Source organism: Periplaneta americana, chromosome 15 (assembly GCF_040183065.1).
Source record: "Periplaneta americana isolate PAMFEO1 chromosome 15, P.americana_PAMFEO1_priV1, whole genome shotgun sequence".
NCBI lineage: Eukaryota > Metazoa > Arthropoda > Insecta > Blattodea > Blattidae > Periplaneta > Periplaneta americana.
In genome coordinates this window covers 5,646,773-5,671,257 of record NC_091131.1, presented here as the reverse complement: position 1 = coordinate 5,671,257, position 24,485 = coordinate 5,646,773, and the positions used below count along the sequence as shown (strand labels likewise).

The following is a 24,485-nucleotide window of genomic DNA, read 5'->3' as shown; positions in this document are numbered from 1 at the left end:
GTTGAAATATGTTCGTTCTAATATCCAGTCCTGAACCGTCCTTTTCAGTACCCAGTCTTGATATAAAGGGTGCGTCAGAAAGAACGGATGGATTTCAAACTATCGATACGCAACGAGGAGAGAGATATAGTGAGGGGGACCACGACTGTTGGGTCAGCCATAGAATGCAGTTTCAGTTGAGAATATGGTGTTGGTCTGGTGTACAACGTGCTTTCATCGTAGATACATTTTTGAAAAATGAAGAGTCTGTGATCGCCACTCAGGACTCATTTTGACATCGGATGTCACGCTAGGATTCCAACTCGGAATACAATTTTGCGGTGGGTGGCTTCATTTCGTATCACAGGTTCAACATTAAGGAAGAAATCACCTGGACGAAATTCTATTGCACTGAGATTGTCCGAGGCTACGGTAAGATCTCGCGCCCTGCGACTTCTTTCTTTGGGACCATTTGAAGGCGTAAGTTTGTAAACATCGATCACATACACTGGACGAACTGAAGACGGCGATTCGTGAAGAAATCGCGGCAATTGCACCAGCTATGACTGTGAAAGTGATGGCGAACATCAGAAAACGCCTCGATGCCTGTATTGAAAGCCAAGGACATCATATGGATAATGTTGTTTTACATAAATAAACTGCATGTATTGGTGAATATGTTGATAACAATAAATTTTTGATTTGATGAATCTTTACAATTTTCTTGCCATGTGAAATCCATCCGTTCTTTCTGACGCACCCTGTATATCCCTTCCAATATCCATCCAGTCATAAAATATAGTCCTTCCAGTATCCAATTGTGGAATGTCCCTTCCAGTATCGAGGTTTGAAATATGCCCCCTTCAGCATTCAGTCGTGAAATATGTTCCACTAAAATATGATTCATGTGGTATCCAGTCCTCAGAATTTTCTATTATTCAGTCTTTAAAATAAATGTGTTCTTTCCAATTTTCCTCCAGGTTTTCAGTGTTGAAATACTTGGTCCTTTCTAGTTTTCGCCTTAAAATACATGTCTTATATAGATCTACTTTAATTGTGAACGTCCTTTTACTGATCACGATAATAGCTTTACAGTCCTGTTAGTTCTGTGCGAATGATTAACTTTAGAGACTAAAGGAGAGAGAATGGTATTTTTTTTTTTTAACTTTTATCGTATTTGGTGTAAAATATTAATATTTTGTATGTAGAGAGCTCATACCTATAGCAACTCAACCAAATATAAATATTTTGAAAAAAAATTATTTGGGGGCCCAAATTTGAAAAAAAAAATTACCCAATGGAGGATTGTATTAAAACCGATATATCTAAACCGTTTTTAAAGGTAGATTCAAACAGTTTTTTGCAATGTATTTGCAAAAGCATGTTCTACAAACTGTCTGTAACAGAATTTTGATATTGGTCCCTATTTTTGTAAAATAAAGAATTAAAATTTAATAACAATTTTCCGATTTCCTTTCTTGCAAACAAACGGACATATTTAAAAAATGAAATCACTTAACAAAATTCTGTTACAGAGAAAAGTTTCCTAATAGTCTAAAGAATGTGTGTTCTAAATTTCATGAATGTGTCTTAAATAGTTTAGAAATTATATCCATTTTTGTCTGGCAATGTAGCAAAAAAAAAAAGTGAAGTTAATGGAAACCGGTAAAAGGGGGCGTTTGATTTAAAAATCCATAGCGCAGAAAGTTTAAAAATGACGTCTCAACATCCGATAAGGGCACAAATACCCACCAAATGTGCAGTGCATTACACACATATCAAAGAGTATTTTAAAGATTTTTTTTAATTGAATTTACCGGAAACAACAATAAAAGCGGGCGAGTCATTTAGAAATCCATAACGCAGGAAATTTAAAAATGGCGACTCAACATCCGATAAGGGCACAAATACCCAAAAAATGTTATGCTATGCATTCCACACAAATTACAGAGTATTTTAGAGAACATTTTTATTTTTTTTTAAATTTAATCATTTTTCACCAAAAAATACCATCCTCTCCCCTTAAATTATAGCGCTTAGGCTATAATCATCAGTATCACCACGCTTCAGATTTTTATGTAGCGGTACATGAACCATCCTTAAACGCTGCAGACAATGTAGGCTTTTTGTGCGCTCAATATGGGATGACTTGAATGTCGGTCGACACATATTTCTCTCCAGCCAGCAAGCTTTACGTCTGGTGGTATCTGGAACGCAGTGGCGGTTCCTCGGGGGAGGGAAGGTTGGAACGTCCTCCTCACATTTTTCTTCTTTTGAAAGTAAATACCAAATGAAATATATGTCTTGAAATTCGAGGAAGATTCGATAATTTTTAAGTTCAGAGCTATAAGAAAACCTCGGTTGATCGAGTTTTAAACCACGCGCGCTCATGTGTTGCTAGAAAACTGTGAGAAGGATGCGAGATTGTTTGTGTGGAGGAAAGTCAATCCATTCCTCCTTTACTGCAGTTAACACACATAGACAACAGCGCACTAGCGGCCAGAGAAAGAAGCAGAGTTTTAAAGCGAGTAAATGAACGGAGAGGGAGGAGATCCTCCTCTGAATCAGCGCATGGGCGGGAAATAGAAACCGACTGGTCGTGCAGCAAGCTCGCTACCGCTGCCATCTAACGATGCTGCATTCAACCAGACTATAACACATCTAGGAGGAGGCACAATAAAAACAGTTTTAACGCAAAGCTATGAAAGACACCATTTAAACTTTTTTAATTATAAAACAAAATATATTATTCATTGCACTTTATATAAGCTATATTCATGGTTTGAAACTTTCGAGGATATCTGAAAGTTGAAGTTGGGTTTATATAAAACAAAGATGAAGTAGTTCTACGTTAGTATCGCAGATCTTTTTGGCCCCTGAAATTCACTTCCATCCATTGTCTACTAGACAGGACAACAGCCAAGATGTCAGTTTTGTACAAATATATTTGAAATTGAAAGGACTCCAAACTACATTATTTTTAACATAAAAAATTAATTGGTCACCTGGAGCTTTTAACAATAATGATAGTATGACTACAAGAACTGACATTCTTCAAAAGTATGTGATACTGAACTTGTAAAATGTACATGTGACAACACAGACCACGTGAGTGGGTGCAGTGTTCTCGCTTTCCTAACAGATTCCCATTTCCACTTCCGTAAAACGTTTCTGGTTATGTGTTAGTAGCTGGTCTCTTCCAACACGTGTGATGCTGTAGTGTGCGCGAAAAATGCTGCGAGTTTGTGAATTTCCTTGTAATTGTTAATTTGTGCAATTATCCAACAATGAATGGAAGTGAAAACATATTTTGGACAATTTAGGAAACTCTGTTTACAAGAACAAATTATTGCTATACAAAAGAGTAGGCCAACCCCAACACTACCTGGTCTTACATGTATGCATGTAGGCTAATTTGTAGCATGTTTCTCTCAAGAAGGTGTCATTTTGCGCTGTTAACTTCTTTCCTCCTCTTAAGAAATATGCAGGAGCCGCCACTGCTGGAACGTCACTCGAGTCCTGCAATGCGAACAGAAAATAAGGGACAAGTCGATGTAGCCCAGCTGGGTAGGCTACACGCAGCTCTTTCCGAGGTTTAATATGGTAGAGTCCAATGTCCCGTTCGCATCCAGTGTTCGGTGAGAGACTGTTGTTTACTGGATCTTCTTTCTGAAATGCACTTTTAGTGACATTTAGTGCAGAAATTTTTAAAACTATCGCCACTTGAAAAGAGGGGCCGTTTCGAAAACTGAAAGAGTAATAGAATCTCTGCAGCAGATTAAATACGTGTATATACAGTGTGTTCCGAAAGTCATGTTAGGGTATCAGGATTATATTTTTTGAATGAATAGAGGTAAAATGTAATATTAGTGCCAGATGAAAATAAAACTCTCAAAGTCTTTCGTCTGTAAGTTTGAGACACTGAAGAAAACAAAAGACGGTAACAATCGAAGAAATGCATTGTTACAATTAATTATACAAGATGGATGTTCAAAGAAAAGTGCAATGTCTTTGTGGATGGCAAAATTTGAATCTGTAACTCGTGTAGTGCCTACGACGTGAATTTCTGCCCGTATTAAACGACCATACTGAAATTAAGCTATTATGCAATGACCATATATACCTATACCTATTTTGATATAGGTATGATTTCGATACAGATTTCTTATTTCAATAAATACCATTGATTTCGAGATGTTAAATACTTTAATCTAACTGCAAAAGTGTAGTAAACTCAATTAAAAATGAAACCACTGCACATTTCCTGTTTTATTGATATACAAATTATGAACAGCAGAATTTTGGTGGAACGCAATTTCTCGTACACGTTATCACTCAATATCACGGCCCACTGTATTGTTAAGGAAACAATGAAAGTATTTAACATCTGAACGTCAAGTGCGACAAGATATTAAACAAATGCGAATCAGATGCGATAGTGCGACAAGATTACATTTGCTAGTTAACTGTAATTGACACTTAATATTTAAGGAGAAAAATTTACACCGGCGCCGGGGATCGAACCCGAGTCCTTGGTACGTAGACTCGAGTTCGATCCCCGGCGTCGGAGCGAATTTTTCTCCTTAAATATTAAGTGTCAATATTACAGGTAAATTCTGTAGCACAAATTAATAAATCTATAATAATTGTAATTGGTTAAAACGCAATATTTATTATTATTATTATTATTATTATTATTATTATTATTATTATACTAGTTGTGCAGTTTTGTAGTTGGTCAGATCCAAGCTTGAATATGCATCTGTTGTATGGAACTCCATTACTTCCACTGACTCGGCTAAGCTAGAGAATATTCAAAGAAAATTTATTTCCCTGTGTTCTTATAGATTTTTATGCTCGACCATGCCGAAATGTAGTAATTATACACCTGGTAGCAGACCTTTAATGCATGTCATTAAAGTACACCTACTCATTAAAGGTCAGGTCTTTCAGCCAATGACGACTCAGGTTACAACTGTTCAGCCAATGACAGGTCAGCTTTCTACCGTTATAAAACCGAAAGTATCGATTATTCTCGGATATGCAATCGAAAGAGAATTAGCGAAAAGTCACGGAGGCTGGAAATCCAATACTGTCGCAGAAGGTTATGTTCTGTTACTATAATAATTAGCGTTAATTTTAAATAATAGTCACATAAATTCAATTTGTCATCTCGTTTTTCAATGTCTAATTTAATTTCAATGTTATCTCTGTAGGTTCTTATGGCCTAGCAAGGTCAATGTGGACATCTGTTCCTCGGAAAAAAATCAATACTTTCGCGTCTGCGCACATCTCACAACATATGGGACATTGGTCAAGGTCAAATACAAATAAAATTAATAATATCAAGTTAGAAATATGGTCGAGCATAAAAAGTCGTATGAAACTCGCCTATAATGGTAATTAAGAAGCTCGTATGAAAATTATGAAACTCGCTTGCGCTCGTTTCATAAATATCCATACTCACTTCTTAATTACCTTCATTATAGGCTCGTTGCATAATGTACTATTACCCAATTCTGATGATTATAAATATGAGATTAACTGCAAATATTTTAATTGCTGTAGTTTATTTGTCAGACGTCAAGATCTTGATTACTTATTTTTTTGTAAAGTCTTAAGGGTGATATTGATTGTGAATCTTTCCTAAGCAATATCAGCCTTCGTATTCCTGCTAAGGGTTTAAGATATCATAAAATGTTTTACAATAGAAATTCTAAATCTCTCTCTCCGGTCTGCAGATGTATAAAATATGCTAATTTGCATGGATCAAGCTTGGATCCATTTAATGTGTAGTATATACTTTGAAGTTTTATATCAGTTTTCATTTATGTCTTTTGTTTAAATATGTATTTTAATATTATTCTCGCTACCTTTTGTATCATTTTGTTATTTATTAATTTACTTGATTCCATCCTTTCATTTTCAAATAGAATTATTTTTAATCTCATTATGCTATGTAGTTTAGTCATCCATTTTATCCCGTCCATTCATTGTCATTATTGTCGTTGTATTATAATTTTGTTTATCTTTGTAATACTATTTTATATGATTCCATTCTTCATTTATGATTCCATTATTTCATTTGTTATTATCATTTTATTTAATTGCCATTAATTTAATTATTTCTTTGTCTATTATTGTAAATTATTGCTAATGTTTTGTTATATTCTTTGTGCTGAACTCTAATTGGCCACTGGCTGTTGTACAGCACATTAAATATAAGTAAATATAAATAAAATATAAATTATTATTATTATTATTATTATTATTATTATTATTATTATTATTTCTCTAACGTTGAATTACAAAATCCGTTGAGAATTAAATTTCTGAGGCATCTCTTCTTCGGTCGTCGAAAGTTTCTTTATCTTGTGGTTTTATTAATAGGCAGTTTCCTTTCAGTGAACGTCAGCTTCATAATTATTTTAAATTAAGTCCGTGTATCTTAATTTTCTTAGCCTGTCTCTGCATTGCAAAACTGTATGTGATGTTTGTAAGATGAAATAGAACAATCTGGAAGCTGAGGGCGGGATCAGATACAGAGAGTGGATAATAAGAACAAAGTAGACATGCATTAGAACGGAGTAACAATTCACTGTGATTGGTTGGCAATTGTGCGGTGTTCACTAAATATTAAATAATTGAATTATTCGGTAATGAGTCTGGGATGGGATTGGATCGGGTGCTGTGATGGCCTCCGAGCTCGCAGATCGACGTGCTGGATGGATGGACCACACTTCCGGTCATGGACGTGTCATCCGGCCGGCCGCTGCACACGCCCCGCGTTAATACAGAGTGTTCCATAAATCTTAGATATCCAATTAAGTGCAGAAGAAGTGTAGCAGTGTATATCCTTGACGTTCTCTGATACTGTGTGAAGTACAATCATGTACAGAATGCTTTTAGCTGCAGTACCGTAAATTAATTTTAGAGTGAATTTGTATGCAGCTGTACAAATATGGAATGTTTAACAAATTTCAAGTATTTATTTATTCATTTATTTATTTGTTGTTGAACATAACAAGCAAAGCCCAATAACAATGTTCACGACTAACAAATTAATTTATAAAACATAAACAAGGAAAAGGAAACGTACACTTACTAAAAACTGAAACAAAATAGAAATAAGAGAAAGAAAAAAAAGAGAAATTGAAATAAGGCGTGATAGTAGCTTCAAATTAACTAACAACAATATTCTGTAAAATATGATAAATAATTCTGTATCTAGTGAAATTCATATTGAAAATATCAACATTCGGATGAGGATGTAATTTATTGTATAACTGTAACATTTGGAAAACTGGGGAATTTTTGTGGGATTCAGTATTTGTCCTTGGTATGTAAAATAAATTCCGAAATTTCGTTTTAAGCTCAGGTGCATATAATTTTATATAATAAAATAAACCAACACAGTCCAACTTATTGTTAATAATTTTATAAAGAAAGTTTAAAGATTGACAATTTCGTCTAATCTGCAAACTAGTAAAATGGAAATGTTGAAGCATTATAGCATAAGAATCATAGGTAGGATAATCATTATAAAGTCTGCAATATAACCATTTTAGAAATTTATTTTGAATTTTTTCTAGTAACAGAATATATTTGTTAGTAACTGGGTTCCAGATAACAGCAGCATACTCTAATTTAGATCGAACAATGGAATTATACAAAATTATTATAGTTTTGACTTTAAATTTACAAGAATTTCTCATAACAAAACCTAAACTTTTATAGAACAAATTTATAATATTATTAATATCACTACGAAATGTAAAATTACTCCTAAATGATATACCTATTTTCATTTTCTGCTGGTAAGTATTCAGTGTAATCCAGTCAAATACGCAAATACGGCATGTTACAGAAGTCTCTTACATTCAGTGAAGTCCAGTGAAGTGCTCAATGCCTTGTACTTCAGTTACACAAATGTGGAATGTTCCACATATCCCTGATGTTCAGCGGTGTCCAGAATATGATTGATTAGCTTCCGCCAAACTTTTTGACCTGTTTCGCAATTTCAGATATCCAATTCCAGACAATTACATCATATAATGATAGCTAATGTAAAACACGGGAATTTTACTTGAAGTAAGTAAAGAGATAGGTTTGGAAGTAAATCCCGAAAAAACAAAGTATATGATTATGTCTCGTGACGAGAATATTGTACGAAATGGAAATATAAAAATTGGAAATGTATCCTTTTAAGGGGTGGGAAAATTCAAATATCTGGGAGCAACAGTAACAAATATAAATGATACTCGGGAGGAAATTAAACACAGAATAATCATGGGAAATGCCTGTTATTATTCGGTTGAGAAGTTTTTATCATCCAGTCTGCTGTCAAAAAATCTGAAAGTTAGAATTTATAAAACGTTATATTACCGGTTGTTCTTTATGGTTGTGAAACTTGGACTCTCACTTTGAGAGAGGAACATAGGTTAAGGGTGTTTGAGAATAATGTGCTTAGGAAAATATTTGGGGCTAAGAGGGATGAAGTTACAGGAGAATGGAGGAAGTTACACAACACAGAACTGCACGCATTGTATTCTTCACCTGACATAATTAGGAACATTAAATCGAGACGTTTGAGATGGGCACGGCATGTAGCACGTATGGGCGAATCCAGAAATGCATATAGAGTATTAGTTGGGAGGCCGAAGGGAAAAAGATCTTTGTTGAGGCCGAGATGTAGATGGGAAGATAATATTAAAATGGATTTGAGAGACTGAATTGATCTTGCTCAGGATAGGGACCTATGGCGGGCTTATGTGAGGGCGGCAATGAACCTCCGGGTTCCTTAAAAGCCAGTAAGTAAGTAATGATAGCTAATGTTAACGAATTCATTGTGAATGGGCCTTTAAGAACACCTAATTGTTGTCCTTCCTTAAATACTTGCTAGCAAGGAAAGTTGTATCGTAACATTAAGCAGTGAGCTGTGGTCAGTTGCATTTCGCGTGTACTTGACTGTACTTCCTGCAGTATTCTTTTTCGTCTTTGCTCTGACAGGGGAATGGAATCACTCTGTTTACAAACTGGAACTGAAAAAGTGGTCGCGAGATTCCGAAGCGATTAAACCAAGGTAGCTGAAATTGGCTCTAATGGCATTTCTTCGTCGCTTGCCCTCTAGCGAGCGCACATATTGTCAACAACACCGACCGAAGAGGGGATGAACTCGACGTGACCTTACCTGTGCCTGCGGACAGTAAATCATTGGGATGCGTCTTCGAAGAACGCGGCTCCTTCCCTGAAGAACCTGTTCTCGTGAACAGACACACCTGCAAGTCGCAGATACAACAACAACAACAACAACAACAACAACAACAACAACAATAATAATAATAATAATAATAATAATAATAATAATAATAATAATAATAATAAAAACAGGTGTCGTTCGCGGGGTTCTGCATCAGAATATTCTGCCTTTTAACACACAAACAAATGTGTAAAACAATCCTTTAAAAATTACCAACAAGAATGTGCAATAAACATACAACTATGGCAGTAGTTCCCAACCGTTTCAGTGTCATGGACCCTTTGCAGTTAATACATCATTTTGGCGGACCCCAAAATGTACTCCATGAATTAGGTTCGGAAGCATATTCTTCTCATTATATATTTGTATAATATTGTGAATTAAACGTTATTTATAAATTGGTAGCGGTATTAAATTTTAGTTTTAGGTTTCTATTATTGTATTCTTCATCTGACATAATTAGGAACATTAAATCCAGACGTTTGAGATGGGCAGGGCATGTAGCACGTATGGGCGAATCCAGAAATGCATATAGAGTGTTAGTAGGGAGGCCGGAGGGAAAAAAACCTTTGGAGAGGCCGAGACGTAGATGGGAAGATAATATTAAAATGGGTTTGAGGGACGTGGGATATGATGGTAAAGACTGGATTAATCTTACTCAGAATAGGGCCCGATGGCGGGCTTATGTGAGGGCGGCAAAGAACCTCCGGGTTCCTTAAAAGCCAATTGTAAGTAAGAAAAGATTTTCACCCAATTGCTTTTTTCAATTGTAGGAAGGAGAATTTTACCTTAATGTTAATATGAATGAATCAAGAATGCTGTTTATATTTCCAACGATATTGGGCAAGAGTTCATCATCATTTGTTGCTGGAAAGTCACTTAGAGTGGGAAATTAATCGAATCCTCTATTAACAATTCACTATTCCTCAAGTTCAATTTTTTTATCGGTGCTTCCATCTCTTTCTGAATTGTGAACACTGATAAAGTTAGACTTTCAAAACCGAAATTAGGGAATAAAAAATCTAGAAATATCATAAGACAACGGAAGTCCCTCAGGCGATCTTATTCCTGCCGAACTCTGTGACACAAGCAAAAAATATTCCAACGAGCTGAAGTAATCCGAGAACATGATGAACAGGCTTCGAGACTTCGGACCCGATAGAACAGTTCAGTGGGAAATCCGCATAACGGCGTACTGAGTATAGTGGTAAAGCGTACAGTGGGTGGGTGTACTGTAGAATGAATGCCAACAAATACGCAAAGGAAAACGCTCTGGATTTGAAGGTTCCGACGAATAATTTGGTTTTCATACAAACTGTGTCTGAAACTATTACACGGTTAGAAAAGTCAGAGCAAGAGATGCCGGAAGCCCTCAAATTAATTTAGAAAATGATGCAGAGAACTAATGAGACACCAAGTACACCGGTTACTGAACGTGTAAAACTGAAGTGGAAATCAATTTTATGTAAAAATAACGGATATGGAACATTGTGTAACATAAACAGCAAATTAGTGGACATAGAGTCACCCGAGAATAAAGGACTGTCTCTTAGAGACTGCAATGATGTTAGGTTTTCTCGTTTTGCTCCTATCACGTCATGCGACGTAGAGCGCAGCTTTCTACAGTACAAACTTTGGCAGATAACCGAAAAAGATTTACGTTTGAGACACTGAGAATGTATCTTGTAGTACATTGCAATTCGATATTGTAACTGCACTTCCTAAAGACGACCAATAGGATAAATGAAGAAGTTAAAATTGCTACATGTTTATTTCCACCATTAACACTGTGTGTAATTAAACACAAATGCTTATAAAAGACAGGAGAATAAATGCTTTTTACATTATTTTGACATTGTCATTGTGTAATGTATATTTACTTTCGGAATGCACATATGTGTGTGTTTCCCCATACTACCGTACTCTACTCTAAACACCAACGTTGTTACCTCAACACATCTCTATCTACCTGCAGCGAGTCAACAACCTATAGTGCATGCACAGTAAACTTATTGTATCGGGTACAAAGTCTCGAAGCCTGGTGATGAAGTTAAAGTTAATTAAATATCATTTGAAAAGACACTTTTTTCCTGCTGTTTGGAACTGTTGTTCTATGGTATAAAAATATATACTCCACCAGCGGTTTATAAATGAGTACTAACTATATTTGAACGAACACATACGGATCAAACAGCTGCAGGCAACATGAATGCAAAGAGGACCATGCTCATAGATGTCTGCATTCCTGGATCAGGAAACTTTGATTTGAAATTAAAAGAGGAAGTAACCTAGAATACATTTCATATTCTCCACAGCCATGCTTCGCAGCGAGTCTAGTGAAGGCAGAGACTCATGCGGAGAATATTAAATGCATTGCAGAGATCCCCGGCACATGGAATCAAGAAACTGGTACAGAGAAGAGATCCAATTGTACAATTAGTCGTACAACGAGAAAATTCACCAGAGTATCACTATAATAGAATTGCTGCTCTACATGCATCAAAATGCAAGAAGCAGCTGTCATTTGTTCAGCCTACTTAGTCGTTGTTAAGAGATAATTTGATTTTTCTTTCATTGGTAAAATTCATGATACAAAATTCCTGTGTTTTAACATCTATATATATAATTTGAACTGGTAATGAAAATTACGGGAAAACGGCTGAACGGATTTTAGTAAATGACTCCTCATTTTGAAGCTTGGAACCCAAAGTTTTTTCAGAAAAATGCTAGTTTTCAGTGTAATGTCAATTTTCTTACATCTTTTCTCTATTTTCTAAAATCCATCTGTTGTCAGTTTTGAGAAATAATGGCTTCTAGAATAAAACAAAACACACACTACAATAAACAATATTACACGAACGCCATGACCTGCAGGACTGCTGACATATTTAGAGATCAGATGGCATATAGAAATAATTTACAGGTCTGATTCTCTGGTCTGTAGTTTTCCGAGTACAGCTGTTAAGAACTACAAAACTTAAGAATGTTTAATGAGATTATTACCATTAAAAATGAAATATTATTATAGTTATTACAATTATGTGAGTATACCTATTTGCCACTAATTACACACATTAATGCTATATTGATGATATGAAAGTGAAACCTTTTGAGGTTTTATTTAGGCCTAAGTAGACGCAGAGAAAGAATATTTTAAATTAGATCTTCATTTCTATAATTTACTGAATAACAGCTATATATAATGTTAGTTACGTAAGGTAACAATATTGTTATTAAAAATGAAATATATTTATAGTTATTAGTCAAGTGATGTGGGTCTTTCTCATATATTTAATGGCAGTGTGATGTACATATTTATATGTGTGATTCTCTAATTTTCCTAGGTAGTAATGATTCGTGTTTCCTATTTTAGCTGCGTCTTGAAACTAAATCAAAATTAATTTCATATTTCTTTGGTTTAAACGAACCTGAAATTTTCTTAACTCTCATCTATAATCCGCAATGACCTGAAATAGCTACTGCATTACTCCCACATGAAAAATACCCCGATCGTCCTGACATTGTTACTTGCGTTTTCGCATTGAAACTCAAGAACTGAAGATGGATAGGTTCAAGAAAATGTATTTGCCATAAAAAGCATTCAGAGGGAGTATGTTTCATTATTATGGAAGCAAATAACTTCCAAAATGTCTGGTATTCTTCATTGAAAATACTGTAAATCTGAACAATTTTAATTTGAACTTCTAAAGAACTTAGTTTGCATCATTTGCTGCACAAGCCACTAGTTATATTGAAACAGAACTAACTATTGTTTCACTCCTGATACAGTTTTATGGCGATATGTCTTGCCAAATGGATCAGACTGTACAATTTCAATATAACCATTCAAGAAGAAAATAGATGACTAATGAATAATATTTTGTATAACTATTAGCTACACTGATTGTAGCTATATAAGTCGGGCGTTGTAATTCGTAATTCAGTTACGAAATCATAAATCATGTTAATTGATATGGCGATTAGAATTTGGTGTATAAGTAAGGTGGAAAACGGCTGAATATAAGAAGCTTACAGTTTATAAGAGCTTAAACTGGGGCTGTGACACCATATTAGCATTTATTTCTTATTACTTGTCATGGAAATTGGCACAAATCAACGACGAGAGGGAAAAATATTGGAAACTGTAAGACACTGTACTGTTAGGATCTGCACATATGTTTTGAATATTGTTGTAGAAAAGAAATGGATATTCGTAACACATGTCGATTGGCCTGTAATAATAATAATAATAATAATAATAATAATAATAATAATAATACATTTGTGAACGATTTCTTAAAAAAAATGTTGAATGACAAATGCAGACCACAGACATATAGGCCGTGTCATTGGATAGCATGCAATTTCCGGAACATGTGAATAACTGGACGATAATTTTGCAAATTGTGAGCATCATATGAAAATAAAAAGAAGCGGGTTAAGTTGGCATAGTCACAGTATTCCATTGCGCCTACTTAACCTGTTTCACATAAAAATGGAGGAGTTAAAACAGGCCTAAAAACCTTGGCTTATTCACAGTCTCTTGTGGTATCAGTACACCAAACCATTTATAGCTCCTGATGCTCAATGAATCACTTTCATACTGTGGTTACATACCAGGCGATCTCTAATCTTAACTCATTTGATGTTTCCGGCCTGAATATGTGTTTCCTAAGGCATACTTAACAGTTTATTTGAGGTATCTGCCCTGAGCATTTATTTTCTATGGGATGCCTAACAGTTGATTTAAGATTTCTACCCTGCGCATGTTTTCTAAGGGATATCGTATAGTTGATTTAAGGTTTCTACACTGAGAATGTGTTTTCTAAAGGATGACAGACAGTTGATTTGAGGTTTTCACTATGAGCATGTGTTTTCTAAGGGGTACCAAAGAGTTGCTTTGAGGTTCCTGCTAAGCACTTGTTTTCTATGGGATGCCAAACAATTGACTTGAGATTTCTTCCCTAAGCATTTCTTTTCTAAGGGATGCCAAGCAGTTCATTTGAGCTTTCTACCCTGAGTATGTGTTTTCTAAGGGATAGCAAGGAGTTCATTTGAGCTCTCTACCCTGAGCATGTGTTTTCTAAGAGATGCCAAGCAGTTCATTTGAGGTTTCTATCCTGAGCATGTGTTTTCTAAGGGCCATCAAGTAGTTCATTTGAGGTTTCTATCCTGAGCATGTGTTTTCTAAGGGCCATCAAGTAGTTCATTTGAGGTTTCTATCCTGAGCATGTGTTTTCTAAGAGATGTCAAGCAGTTCATTTGAGGTTTCTATCCTGAGCATGTGTTTTATAGGAGATGCCAAGCAGTTCATTTGAGGTTTCTATCCTGAGCATGTGTTTTCTAAGAGATGTCAAGCAGTTCATTTCAGGTTCCTATCCTGAGCATGTGTTTTCTAAGAGATGTCAAGCAGTTCATTTGAGGTTTCTATCCTGAGCATGTGTTTTCTAAGAGATGTCAAGCAGTTCATTTGAGGTTTCTATCCTGAGCATGTGTTTTCTAGGAGATGCCAAGCAGTTCATTTGAGGTTTCTATCCTGAGCATGTGTTTTCTAAGAGATGTCAAGCAGTTCATTTCAGGTTCCTATCCTGAGCATGTGTTTTCTAAGGGAGATCAAGCAGTTCATTTGAGGTTTCTACCTTGAGCATGTGTTTTCTAGGAGATGCCAAGCAGTTCATTTGAGGTTTCTATCCTGAGCATGTGTTTTCTAAGAGATGTCAAGCAGTTCATTTGAGGTTTCTATCCTGAGCATGTGTTTTCTAGGAGATGCCAAGCAGTTCATTTGAGGTTTATATCCTGAGCATGTGTTTTCTAAGAGATGTCAAGCAGTTCATTTCAGGTTCCTATCCTGAGCATGTGTTTTCTAAGGGAGATCAAGCAGTTCATTTGAGGTTTCTACCTTGAGCATGTGTTTTCTAGGAGATGCCAAGCAGTTCATTTGAGGTTTCTATCCTGAGCATGTGTTTTCTAAGAGATGTCAAGCAGTTCATTTCAGGTTCCTATCCTGAGCATGTGTTTTCTAAGGGAGATCAAGTAGTTCATTTGAGGTTCCTATCCTAAGCATGTGTTTTCTAAGGGAGATCAAGCAGTTCATTTGAGCTTCCTACCTTGAGCATGTGTTTTCTAAGGGAGATCAAGTAGTTCATTTGAGGTTTCTACCCTGAGCATGTGTTTTCTAGGAGATGCCAAGCAGTTCATTTGAGGTTTCTATCCTAAGCATGTGTTTTCTAAGAGATGCCAAACAGTTCATTTCAGGTTCCTATCCTGAGCTTGTGTTTTCTAAGGGAGATCAAGTAGTTCATTTGAGGTTTCTACCCTGAGCATGTGTTTTGTAAGGGCCATCAAGTAGTTCATTTGAGGTTTGTACCCTAAGCATGTGTTTTCTAAGAGATGCCAAGCAGTTCATTTGAGGTTTCTACCCTGAGCATGTGTTTTCTAAGGGATATCAAGTAGTTCATTTGAGGTTTCTATCCTGAGCATGCATTTTCTAAAGGATGTGAAATAGTTGATTTCTTCTGAGACTTAATGAATCGCATTATTAGAAGGGTTTGTGGCAGTGGTGGAGCATTGCCGTGATGCTGTTGTGTGCTTGCAGTTCCCGGCGCCAGCCGCGGGGAGCAGGGTCCCCGGTTCGTTGCCCGCGCACTGCAGCCTAGCTGCTCCCTGCCGCGACCTGCTGCAGCGGCTGCTGGAGCCGGACCCCCGCGCGCGCCTGCGCAGCCTCCTCGCCCTGCAAGGCATCGCCTTCTTCAAGGACTTCAGCTTCGCAGACGCGAGAGCGAAAAAGGTAGAACGTAGAGCCCGGGCAGGGCTGTGAAAAGTGGCGGAGCAGCACCCTCACGGGACCTCTCAGAGGACATGCTGCACCAAATGAACTGTTGTGTTGTACAATTGGAAATTAGGGGGATATAGACATCATCATCATCGTCGTCAACATCATCTTCGGAGCTCAAAGATCTGCGGTCGTTCCTCCATCCTCTTTAGAGATTACTAACCGACAATGCATAGGAGTAGCATAACTTCCGACGTACATCAAGTTACAAAATAATACAATACTTACATTTTGAAACAAAAACCAAATTCGTTTTGTGATAATATAACTGAGAAACAAAATGGTTTCTGGAAGAACATATTTGGTAAATATGTTTATAATTTGATTGGCTGATTTAAAGAAGTTTAGTGAAACTGGACATTGAATTGTCTTCTTTGGAAACAAATGCAAATTTATTTATAGATTGCCAAAAAGCTTTCAACAAACTATATGATAAGGCATGTTAAGATCGCATTGGAGGGAGTACCAAATCATATTAAAGCTGTAGTTAGTTTTATAAGTTACGCAGGCATTCAGGATGATTCGAAATGTTTTTTGAAAAGCCTATTTGGAACAGAAATTAGATTCCTATTACAAAGTGTTGCTATTACTTAATTAGGATTGTAATAACATCTGAACAACATGAAAATATAATTAATTATTCTTTGTTATTGTAGTTGTAAAATAGCTATTCGTGCCATTAGTACTATATCAATATTTATCGTACTCAGGAGCCTTATCTTCGCTTACAAGATCTGTTCAAAGTCATCTGTTCATAAAACATGAATATGGAACGTAATATCATTTCATCATGCACAATAGCACACCCGTTTCTGTAACAGATAACAGAAATTGTTCGTAATTATGATTAACTTCTTTTTCGTCTGTTTCAGTGGCGTCTCGAATACTTTTCAGCATGAATTATTCATTACCTAATGTGCAAATTTAATATTAAAGGATTAAATCTGGTTTGTTTACCATTCAGAAGAGCTGCTTGCATTCTTAAGGCTAGTGACCTAACTTATGTTCTTGTTGATTCGACCTTCAGACGGAGGCGTTTGTTTACAAAACATAACTCCCTCCAGAGCAGGCGGTCCAGGTTCGAGTCCCAATCAGCCTTGGGATTTTTCATTGAAAAATCCAAAGCGACACTACGCTTTTTTCTCCCTGTGTGGTGTGGGAGGGTATCGAAGTTTCATGTCCACACCTGTGAAGCAACGGTCAGCACGTCTGGCCGCGAAACCAGGTGCCCCGGGTTCGAATCCCGGTCGGGGCAAGTTACCTGGTTGAGGTTTTTTCCGGGGTTTTCCCTCAACCCAATACGAGCAAATGCTGGGTAACTTTCGGTGCTGGACCCCGGACTCATTTCACCGGCATTATCACCTTCATTTCATTCAGACGCTAAATAACTTAGATGTTGATAAAGCGTCGTAAAATAACCCAATAAAATAAATAAAAAAAATCGAAGTTTCACTGGCTGATTTAAAGAAGCTCACAAGAGAACCATCCCAGGTCGTGGAGCTGGAATTTAATAAAAATGCATATTTAAGCTAATTTTCTTTCGTTAAGAAACGTGGTGATAGTCGTTCGTTTCGTTTTTTCGTCAGTTACGAAATATATTGACTTGAAAATCGTTGCTACTTATACCACTTCTTGCGCGCACTCTGATCCTCATAGTTCCGCCACAACCTAGTATATACAGTCACGAAACTTGGGATGATTTTTTGCATTTCTCGCAATAGTTGCTAGCCGCTTGGAGCGCTGTGAGTATTAGGAACAATAGACTGTGCCATTGCCATCGTGATCTAATAGAGGCCGTATGACAGACCATGTGACTCGCTTAACCCGATCACGAAGGGTGGCGTTTCAACCTTATAAATTAGTTGGAATGCATAAACAGTAACGTATATGTCTGTAAAATGTAGTGTAATTGCATTAATAAAATTTAAAACAATGATTATGAGACACTTCAGACATAAATCACTTGCGAGTTAAGTCTGTGATGAGGCGATAGTAGCGATCCTGGTGGTGAGCAAATATCTATGTTTGCATATTTAGTAAGTATTGAGTTTCGTGACTGTGGTTCCACGACAAACATATCACAGCTCCCGCATTGATGCTCGAGTCTATTTTCTCTTTCTCTTAACTCACATTAATACAGTAGCAGTGCAATCCTTGGCATCTGTCACTCTTTCGTACACCGTTTAAATCCATAGCTATGCAGCTGGAAGTCTAGGAACACGACTGTAGTGTACATACTATGCTTTCAAGCGGAAGGGGAATTTGGACCTGAAGTAAAACAACGTGTAGACAAAGATATACCATTTAATGTCCTGGTCGATGGAAGTAGTTCAGGTAAACTAACAAAAAAATCACGTGAGAAGATGATTAAGATATGTATTTCTCCCGGCTGTTAAGAAAGTCACACTACGTACTACTTCTGGATTCCTGGAGTGGTCATATAGATGACACTATATTTACTTTTGAGGAAGTGAACAATACTTTACTATCAACATTTGTATCTCTGTCTCGTAGAAGTCGGAACCAGTGTGCGACAGTTGTTTGCACCCCTCTGTTGATCCCATAGTATGACAGATGTCTCAATTCCGGTGGTAAATATGTTGAAAAATAGCTCATTGCTGTATCTGTTCTAATAAATCTTTTTATGCTCGACCATGCCGAAATGTAGTAATTATACACCTGGTAGCAGCCCTTTAATGGACGTCATTAAAGTACACCTATTCATTAAAGTTCAGGTGTTCCAGCAATCAGAAAACACCATTGTAGCAATATGAAAGCGCAAGTGTCGATTATTCTCGGATATGCAATCGAAAGACAACTAGCGAAACGTCACGGAGGCTGGAAATCCAATACTGTCGCAGAAGGTTATGTTCTGTTACTATAATAATTAGCGTTAATTGTAAATAATATTCAAATAAATTCAATTTGTCATCTCGTTTTTCAATTTCTAAATCAATTTCAAGGTTATATCAAGATTAATGTTTATTAATGTTTACTTTCTAGATTATATCAAGGTCAATGACATCTGTTTCTCGGAAAAAATCAATACTTTCGCGTCTGCGCACATCTCACAATTTACGAGATATTGCACAAGGTCAGTTCCGCTCCCCAGTCAGATAAGAATAACATGAATACTGAATAATTTCGAGGGAAAAATTGTTCCGGAGCCGGGTATCGAACCCGGGACCTTTGGTTTAACGTACCAACGCTCCCTCGAAATTATTCAAATCAACTTTACAGGGAGTTATACCTGAAAATATTGATTTGCATAATACACGTCACTGTTCGTTAACAGAAAACCACAATTTAAGTCACACGGAGTTAGTGTGCACTCGAAGTTGGTTGCTTGACGGTTGTCAGCCCACTTTGAGGTCTGTGGATATAGAGGGAAAAATTGGATCGGTGTCGGTTAGAGTTCCCGAGTAGCTCAGTGGTAGAGCGTTGGTACGTTAAACCAAAGGTCCCGGGTTCGATACCCGGCTCCGGAACAATTTTTCCCTCGAAATTATTCAAATCAACTTTACAGGGAGTTATACTTGAAAATCTTGATTTGCAACATGAATACTTATGAATAATTTCAAGTTAGAAATATGGTCGAGCATAAAAAGTCATATGAAACTTGCCTATAATGGTAATTAAGACGCGAGTATGAAAATTATGAAACTCGCTTGCGCTCGTTTCATAAACATACTCGCGTCTTAATTACTACCATTATAGGCCCGTTGCATAATGTACTATTATGAAATTGTATTTTCTTTCTGTAAACGGCCTCAGACAAACTTACTTTCTGGACGCCTTTGCAATTGCACTCGATTGAACAAAATTCGTATAAACCTTGTTTTGACATTATTAACATTGTGTAAGAAAAAAAAATAAGTTTTTTTTTTTATTTGCCCCGTGAGAATGGTTGCTTGTCAGTGAAACTGGACATTTCTCTGTGTACGATAACTTTCGAATCCTAAGAAATTTCAGAAGACATTGCTTTTCCATATTATTATTTGATATATCTTATTCAGAGGTCAAGTCTCATTGAAGCTGTGTAATGTCTGTTTCATTGTTTCGCCGTGGAGAGCGCGGACTTGCCCGCCGCTGCACTACAGTCTGCTGCCTCTCTGTTGCAGTTCTCCCCGCTGCATCTGCTGGAGCCCTGCGTCCGCGAGGCGCCCCGGGGCGACGAGGTGTTCTCGGGCTTCGACTACGATGCCGGGGCCTCGTGACGAAGTCAGTCCTAGGCCTGATGACTCCACATTCCTGCGCGTGGTGTTCTTTACGCTCCACCTTGTTTCTCGGAAATGGCTCATCGCGATACTGTTCTATTTCGGGAGACAGTCCTCCCGAGTGTGCCTTGTTTTTGTGGCCCTCGCACCTCTTTCCCAGAAAAGGCTCATCTTAGGAGAACGAGATGAAGGAAAAAAATGTTCCGTTTTGGGAAAGAGCTTCGATGATATTGCTGGCAAGGTCGCGTCGAAATTAATGCTACCGCGATTAGTGGAGCCGGGGAGATGAAATCAACATTGGCAACATCTAATCCGTCCTTTTACGACATTCTATTCCTGTATGTGCATCTTAGGCTTTTCGTACTTAAATTCGTGATGTAGACCCGTATGTATTTAAATTTTATAATGACTATAAATATCGATTAGCACGTATTTTCAGATCGTTAATCTACAAGAACCCAAAACGTAATGTTTAAGGGTAAAATCTGCCTTTTATTACTCTTAGCCCCGGTTTCTTCAACCTTTGTTAAAATGCACCCAACATAGCGTTAATTATCTGTAAGTTAAAAGTATGAATTGCTGTTAAAAATGTTGCGTTTCTTCAACTTTACATTTCACATTTTAACATTTCATTTGTTAACTCTCTGTTAGGACCAGAGATTCTAGAGTTTAACCATAACCTATAACCAAGTATAGGCTCACTTCTGTTTTCTGAACTCTGACAATTGCGATTCTCGCTTGTTTCCGTTGTTTGATTCAGAGAGGATAGAAGTCTTTCTATTCTCTCAGGTTTGATTTCTGCTTCTTTCCTCGTCTGTATCACAATAGCGTGGAGCAGCGTATTGGTATTGCTGTTATGAAATGGAAAACACTGGAACAAAAAGAAATCGTGGGACTAATGTCTCTTAGTTAGAAAGAAACCTTCTGCTGGAAATTATTTCGCAGTATAAACCAATTATTGAGAATAAACAAACAAAAACGGATCTAAGTTGAAAGCGAAAAGTGAGGCTTGGCAGAAAATGGCCTATACCTTTGTATGAACTTCTGGTCTGTCAAATCACAGAAATCATCCGGTCTGTTTATGTATTCATGGATATCATTTTCTAAATAATCCAGATATATAAGTTCAGCATCTAACGCACCAGTCATATTGGATACTTCTATGCTAACAGAGAGTTAAATGATTTAACTGCAAGAAATTGAGAATTTAAATTAACATAGGTTTTAACAGCCTGTTAGTACTAACAGTAGTTGAAGAAATGCTTCAACTGTTAAGTTTACAGTTAAAATGGAATAACACACTGTTATAATTTAACAAAGGTTGAAGAAACCGGGCCTTATTACTGTATTTGCAACTTTGCATTACAATCTCACTGTCAGATTATTTGAAATAAAGACAACCTTAACTACAAGTTGTCACGTGACACTTAGATGCACAGTTTTATCAACAATCAGCATTAATAAATCTGCTTCGTATTTGCGGAACCAAGTGATAACTGTTTGCACGTGGTTTGGTACAGTCGAAGAGTGATCTTTATAAGTAGTTAGGGTTGGAATTTTTGCGTAAAAATAATTTCTACACTACTTATAAATGTACGTATGTATGTATTTATTAACACTACAATTGGGTATATACCCGGTGGCAGTGATATATAATATACAATAATACCATTAAAATTATACAATAATAACAGCAATAAAAATAAAATAAATAAATAAATAAAATATAATAAACCTAAATTTATTTCTAACTATAAATAAATAGATGCAATAAACCTAGGACTATAAATAAAAACTATTCTACGTCTACAATAAGCAAAAGTAAACTTAACTTATAAGTATTTCTATTTCACCCAACTATTACCAATTTAAGTAATTACATATCACCTTAATTAATTACAAATCAACTTAATTCCATATCATCTTAATTAATTACATACCACCTTAATTTATTTACATATCAACTAAATTACATATAATCTTAATTAATTACATATAAACTTAATTAATTACATGACACAACTTAGATAATTACACTCCACCTACAATTACATTTTCAGTCTAATCTTCTCAACCTTTCCTTAAATGTATTGATTTTGAGAGGAACACCCTGAAAGATTGCCGCAGGTAAGCTGTTCCAGTCTACTATTGTGCGGTTAAGAAAGGAAAATTTTGCCACGTCCATTCTTTGTCTTCACATTTAAACTTCCTAATATGATCAGCCCTGCCTAAGTATGATGGTGTTGCTAACCTAGCATTGATGTCGGTCCATGCTTTGTGTTCCTTAAACTGATAGTTTTGTGAAACAGGTCCCAGGTGTCATTTCGCTGGCATCATCACCTTCATTTCACTCAGACGCTAGATAACCATCAGAGTTGATAAAGCGTCGTAAAATTAATCAGAGTTTCGAAGTGTTTATAATCAGCGATCAGTGATTTTGAAGTTAGTAAGTTCCTGTATTAGAAACGAAAGTTGGCGTACACAGGCAGAGTTTTACACAGCAAATACTGCATGACGAACTTGGGTTTATTCTCACAAAACTTAAATGTAAGAACTGCGCAACATACAGGGCTATTCAAAAAGAAGGAGCGCATGAGAAGCAACAGCGCCAATGCGGCCGTGATTGGAACTTCTACCCGGACTGTTCAAAATATAAACTTTCGTCTGTCCAGGAATGTTGGAATTGTTTCTTTCTTTTGTAGTTTGGAAGGAGTAAATATTTGAAATCTGCTCCTTCTTTTTGAATAGCCTTGTACATTTTGTGACTCGATAATTAAAAACACAATAACACAACATTACTACACACGCAGAACGCATCACAAACGCCAACCACACCTACAGCAACATAGACACAGACATAAAAATTCTACATACCTAACGAACAAACTAGAACAGTACGAAATACAAAGATACACAAAAACACACCTCCAACAAATCCTCAATACACAACTGAATTTATGAACACACACACTAGTTGACTCCACTCTACACAACACAAACGCAGCCCATCAAACCAAATGAAAACACGGAAGACGCAAGGACCTCGCCAGTTCTGAAGATGACTTCCAAGCTGGAACTAGTCAATTAGCAACTAGGTATTTATAAACTAGTTTATTATTTATTAATCACCATAATATTATATTCTATAGGGAATTATTCAAACGCGGCATTATGCTTAGCTTATAATTAGACAGTGGATACGGGATGACTTAAGGAAAAGTGAAGTTGTTTCGTATCGGAGTATATGGCACGTGCCGCGCCGTCCGTCTTTTGTGTACCTGGCGAGTACAGCAGCGTACAAAACGAAGGAACCCGGTCCGTTCATAGTAACATTGCAACGCAATGTGTGTAGTTGTGTTATCCTGCTCAAGTATTTAGTACGAGTTGAATAGTGTAGTGCTGATCCATTCATAATGTCGACGTCAAAACGTTAAATTCGCTTAGAGATACGAAATGCAATTAAGAAGTATGAGAGTGGCATTTTATGTATTAACGAAGACAGTATCGTGTGTAATGTATGTAAAATTGAAATAAAAACCAGAACAACTCAAGCTATAGAGAAACATTGCAACAGTACAGTACCTATGGAGCATATTTGGGCTTTATAAATACATATAAATCCGTGCTCTAAATTATCAGTTGTATGTACGTAACTGGCACGAAGTCTCCCGCAACCATTTTGTCTCAGGATTCTGTTTATTTCCGCAATAACAGAGCACAGCGACATCGAAACAGACGCACCTCGAGCTAGCATAGGAACCAGCGGCTGCAATGGACTGTGGCGAGCGCGCCCAAGTGTGTGCAGACGCAGCCATTCCCATACGTACCGCGCACTCATTCTTGCAGAACTAAATCTTGTCCAGTCCGGCGTTGCCAACTGTAGCATGGACAGCCTGCTTCTTGAATATTAAAATCTGAACAGTTTTACTAGAGTCTGCCGTGTGTGGTACTCTAGCTTCCACCACTTTCCGATTGTAAAACTGTTCAATTCTCTTTTGAATTGCACGAAATTAAAAATTGGTAACGTATTTCTTGCAGCCTTTCGCGCCATAACGTCCGTAAGATTTTTTAAATCATTAAATTAGCAACCGTTTTAACGTCTGGCGCTGGCAAAACGGTAGCCTACTTATTTTAACCAATCAACAGTTCCTGACGTGTTAAATATTCAAGAAGGCCATGCAACAATGGTTAAGCCTGT

General features: G+C 36.7%; 1 protein-coding gene across 1 annotated transcript in view; it reads left to right on the top strand.

Moving 5' to 3' along the window:
- Window positions 1-20,437, top strand: part of S6KL (S6 Kinase Like) — a 288,054-nt gene extending 267,617 nt beyond the window's left edge. The window contains exons 9-10 of the mRNA XM_069848898.1: window positions 15,834-16,025; window positions 20,192-20,437. Of these exons, the coding sequence (XP_069704999.1) occupies window positions 15,834-16,025; window positions 20,192-20,287 (288 nt within the window). The 3' untranslated portion in view covers window positions 20,288-20,437. The remainder of the gene's footprint in view (window positions 1-15,833; window positions 16,026-20,191) is intronic.
- The last annotated feature ends 4,048 nt before the right edge of the window (window positions 20,438-24,485 follow it).